Raw genomic sequence first — 4,708 nt, forward strand, 5'->3', positions numbered from 1 at the left:
TGTCCTTCTTCTGTTGGGGGCCCCAGAGCTGGACACAGGACTGCAGGTGGGATCGCAAGAGAGTGGAGTGCTGGCCACACTTCTCTTGATGCAGCCCAGGATACAGTTGGCTTTCTGGACTGTGAGCACACATTGCTGGCTCATAGTCAGTTTTCCATCCACTAATACCTCCAAGTCCTTCTCTGCAGGGCTGCTCTCAATGCACTCATGGCCCAGCCTGTATTTGTGCTGGGACTGCCCCGACCCATGTGCAGGACCTTGCACTTGGCCTTGTTGAACTTCATGGGGTTCACACAGGCCCACCTCTCAAGCCTGTCCAGGTCCCTCTGAATGTCATCCCTTCCCTCCAGCGTGTTGACCGCAGCACACAGCTTGGTGTTGTTGGCAAACTTGCTGAGGGTGCACTCAGTCCCACTGTCCATGTCACCAACAAAGTTGTTAAACAGCACTGGCCCCAACACTGACCCCTGAGGAACACCACTCGTCACCATTCTCCACTTGGACTTTGAGACATTGACCATAACTCTCTGAGTGCGACCATCCAGCCAATTCCTTATCCACTGAGTGGTCCATCTGTCAAATCCATGTCTCTCCAATTTAGAGACAAGGATGTCATGCAGGACCAGTGTCAAAAGCTTTGCATGAATCCAGGTAGATGGGGGGAGGGTGTGGAGGTGGAAAGACAAACACTCAGATAAGGACAAAAATGCTTAAATCCTGCTGCCACTCTCAAAGTGAGTTGAGAATCACTGTCAAGCTTGTGCTTTCCCTCAGTTTGTCCTTCACAGTCTCTTTTGGGCACCTAGAAGTGCCCGACTAGCCAGAGGATTCCAGACATCGCAGCTGGATGAGAGATGTGCTGAGACAGCCACATCTCCTCTTTGCTCCACCAAACAGCTTTGGAAATCTGCCCACTTTGCATCTCTGTTGTGAACTTTCTGATCTCCAACCTTTTTTGCCTGATGTAAGTATGAGGAAGGGAGGAGTGTGCCTTCCTTCCCTATTGCAGCAGCAATATTTGCTTGGAGCAATGGCCTTGAAGCCAGATTTGTGTTAAGGCAGTATGTGTATGTCCCGAACAGGGACAGGAGCCTCAGTCCTAGGCACTGTGCAAGTGCAGACCAAAGGGGTCGTTCTTCCCCAAAAAAGGCTTCCACAGCTGAGTCACCACAACCCATATGAACTGGGAAAGGCAATGTCAGGTGTTGCAGACAACAGATACTGTAATACATCCGCAAGGCTCTGATTGCACATCTGGAGGGTGGATTCATTACTGGAACAACTAGGCAATTTGCAAAGCAAGTTCTGTAGGCACTTTAAATTCCACATTCCCAATTTCCCTTTTATTAAGGAGAACATCCAGACTGGTCATGTTTTCCACAGAAGCTGGGAATTAACTTTATGAAGCCATCACAAATGTCAGCGTGACCAGTATTTACTTAGGAGAGAGTTTGCCTGGGGAACAAATTAGCAGCAGGCTAATCAGGGCTGAAATAGGTAGCATCACCCTTGCTTTACCTACAGCCTCCTGCCTCCTGTTGCGTTTTCATGGAGAACATGTTAGAAAAATACATCGTGAAAACAGTGCTGCTCCTTTGCAGTAGGTGAAATGACAGAAGCGTGTCAGCAGACAGAAAGAAGAACCTCTTCGGCTTGAGAAATCTGAGACAATCACACAGCTTCATATTTAAACTAGCATTGATCTGTTATTCGTGATGAAGTTACACTACCTGACCTCCATGCCATCCAGAACTCAGTTTACTGGCTTCATTCAACCTAAACCAGCTCAGAGTTGCTCCCTGCCCTTGGCCTCCAAGGGGTCTGCCAAAAGGTCAGGGATTCTTCTCAGCCTCTCCAAGTGGCAGCACCAGCTCATTTCAAGCACAGCAAGAGCATGGAAGGGTAAAACATTTTCTTGTCACCTTGATAAGAAAAGGTCTAAACCATTTGGCCATATGAAACCTGTCCTTTTCCTCAGTTCAACAGGAACCAGAAACTGGCACAAAGATTTAGGGGATATGTGGGAGAGTTGTTTCATTGCTCCACATGCTGTTGTCTCTAGCCCAGTTTTCAACTTCTAGGTGACTGCAGTGAAATGGAAAGGAGGAAAATAGAGCCCTGGTGCTTTTCATATCGCTTTCCCAACTAATTTCATTTCCCGGCAAATAGGACCAAATTAAAGAAGCTCTGTCCTCCTGCTCTCAGTCCAGAACTCCCATTAAGGCAAAAGAATGCCAAGGACTGTAGTTTTGGAATGGTGAACATGTATCGATGGGCACGGCTTATACAAGCCATTAACTAAACTGACAAGATTTGATGTTGTAAGATCTGTCTTTTATGTTAACACATGGAAACAGACACCAGACAAGTGTATTTAAATATTTATTTTTTAGAAAGCAAAACTATGTACATAACAGGGGAAAATTTCTTAATTAGGAAACATATATAGTAATTAAAACATTAGAAAAAATCTTCCATTTGATTTACAGGAACCTATTACAGTTATTCTGGATGTATGATGATAACTCTGCACAATAATTATGCATATATAACTATGAGGGTTTCCTCAGCATTTTGGAAAAAGAGTAGATGAATAAAAATCATATGGTCTCACAATTATGACATTTAACTACTAGTATTTAAAAGTGTTTAGATCCCCCTTCTGCTGGACAGAAGCATGAAGAGCAGAGGAAAATGCATATACACAATTCCAAAAGGAATTTGGACTAGAATAAATAAACATCAACAGAACAGCATGTTCACTTACATGTAACTTTATATGAATTATGACATTATGCCATACAAAAAAAGACATCACATGTCTAAGGTTGCAAGGAGCAAAACCCACTAGCTCCCTCCGAATGCAAAGGCAGAAGGTAAGCAGTGCTGTGTGTACCAGGACTTCTGGCAGCAGAAGGGAACTGGCCGCTGCCAGTGAACTTGCATTGCTGAGCTAACCTTTGGCTCCATCCCAGCTGGCTGCACGGCTTTCCCACAGTAGCTGGGAAAGTTTTTTTCCAGGCACATAGGTATACGATGTGCAAAACAAAACAAAGATGTGTTTGGGGAGGCAGCAGTTCCCTTCTCTACTCAGAGCTGCCATGTAGAATAAATGTTTCTATGTGAGTTGTTACTCAAGACCTTACAAAGGCGTGTTGCATGGAAATATACTTCACACTGATGTTGGAGCCCAGGCAGATTTTTTTCCTGTGAAAGGACTCAGGATATTCCCTGTATTTTATCTCCTGCACAACACCCCAAAAGCAAGGTTTTAAAGGCATCAAGGTAGTACGGCACTTAGAACTGTGCTTTTCAATATCCGAATGAAGGATACATTTTACATAATACTTGCAATATTTAAATAAACACAATCAGCTACCATTACGTTAAATAGTACCCTCAATAAATAGGCTGAGCTCAAACGCAGTGTGTTTCAAGAGAAGAAAGCCCCGAAGCCACAAGCTCAGTTGTCATCTCCCCTCCGGCGAGCTGCTGTCCCCCGTCAGTTTTTCTGTGTGGAGCTGAAAGCCAAAAGCCGAGAAGCCGGAGATGAGCACTGCCCGCCGTTCCCTGCGAGCCCTCCGCTTGCTCGGAAGCGGGTGCGGAGGAAGCGAAATGGGCTCCCCCTCGCTTTACCGGGGTTCTCTGCGGGGGCCGCAGCCGGGGCCGCCCCGCTCCCTCCCGGGTCACCCCCGCGGCGGCGGTGGGCGGAGCGGGGCCCCGACCCCGGCGGTACCTGTTGAGGATCCTGGTGACGAGGAGCTTGACCCAGGGTGCGGAGGGGCTCAGGCAGACCGTCTGGCCCTGCTTCGTCGTGGCTCTGTGGGGCGAGGGAGGGGCTGAACCCGGGGCCGGAGCCGGGGTCGGGGCCGGGGTCGGGGTCGCGGCGGGCCGGGGCCGGGCACTTACATGACCTCGGGCACGGCGCAGTGCGGCCCCTCGGCGACGAGCTCCACGCGGGCCAGGCGCCGCGGCGGGATCACCTCGGACACGGCCCGCACGCAGCGGCAGCGCAGCTCCCCGGCCAGCGGCGAACCTGCCAGGCGGGAAGCGCCGCCTGAGCCCCGGCTCCGGGACCCCCGCGGCGCCCCCCGGCCCGTCCCGCCCCGCCCCCCCCGCCCGGGCAACCCCGCGCAGCGCTGCCGGGCCCCTCCGCGGACGGTGGGGTGCCCCCGGCTCGGCCCGGCGGGCCAGCCCGCAGCCGCTTACCGCGGCAGGGACCGGCGGCCAGGAGGACGAGGAGGAGGAAGAGGAGGAGGCGGCGGAGGTGCGGGCTCATGGCTGGTGCTGGTGGCGGAGGTGCAGCGGCAGCCGGCTGTGCGGCCCGCTTGTCCGCCGGTGCTTTTATCCTCCGCCGGCAGCTGTCGGGGAATTTCCCGGGCGCGGAGCGGGGCCGGGGGGGGCTGGCTGGGCTCCCCACCTCTTCTGCCTCGGGCCAGGTGGGGCGGCCCCCTCGGCCCTTCCCACCGCCGGGTGTTGGGTGCTGAAGGAGCGGGGCAGGGAGAGAAGGGGGCTGCACCCTGCCCCGAGAGGCTCCTGGGGCTCTTCCAGGTACCGGGGAAGGGGAAGCACGGGACTGCACAGTCCCCAGATTCGCTCAGGGGCTGCTTGGGATCTCGAGGAGACTCACCCCGTTCTCTGGAAGAAGCTCAGGCTCTTTTGTGGGGCATCTCGGTTTGCTTTCAGTGAGTCTCGGTGCAGGGTGCTA

General features: G+C 52.3%; 1 protein-coding gene across 1 annotated transcript; it reads right to left on the bottom strand.

Annotated features, from left to right (window-relative positions):
• Positions 1-2,369: 2,369 nt before the first annotated feature.
• On the bottom strand, positions 2,370-4,290 carry LOC141922325 (alveolar macrophage chemotactic factor-like). Its single transcript, XM_074821460.1, has 4 exons — positions 4,210-4,290; positions 3,910-4,036; positions 3,737-3,820; positions 2,370-3,521 (listed from the first exon to the last, which is right to left on the bottom strand). Exons 1-4 carry the CDS (start codon positions 4,277-4,279, stop codon positions 3,503-3,505), a joined length of 300 nt encoding a protein of 99 aa, XP_074677561.1. The 5' UTR covers positions 4,280-4,290; the 3' UTR covers positions 2,370-3,502.
• Positions 4,291-4,708: the final 418 nt, after the last annotated feature.

This window comes from Strix aluco, chromosome 4 (assembly GCF_031877795.1).
Source record: "Strix aluco isolate bStrAlu1 chromosome 4, bStrAlu1.hap1, whole genome shotgun sequence".
Taxonomy (NCBI): domain Eukaryota; kingdom Metazoa; phylum Chordata; class Aves; order Strigiformes; family Strigidae; genus Strix; species Strix aluco.

What these genes read in the sequence shown, in the direction of transcription:
- LOC141922325 (XM_074821460.1), bottom strand. Translation starts at nt 4,279, where the DNA reads ATGAGCCCGCACCTCCGCCGCCTCCTCCTCTTCCTCCTCCTCGTCCTC. An exon ending in GGCCGCCGGTCCCTGCCGCG is followed by an intron (nt 4,037 to 4,209) that starts GTAAGCGGCTGC and finishes CCCGCCTGGCAG; the next exon opens with GTTCGCCGCTGGCCGGGGAG. An exon ending in TGCGCCGTGCCCGAGGTCAT is followed by an intron (nt 3,821 to 3,909) that starts GTAAGTGCCCGG and finishes CTCGCCCCACAG; the next exon opens with AGCCACGACGAAGCAGGGCC.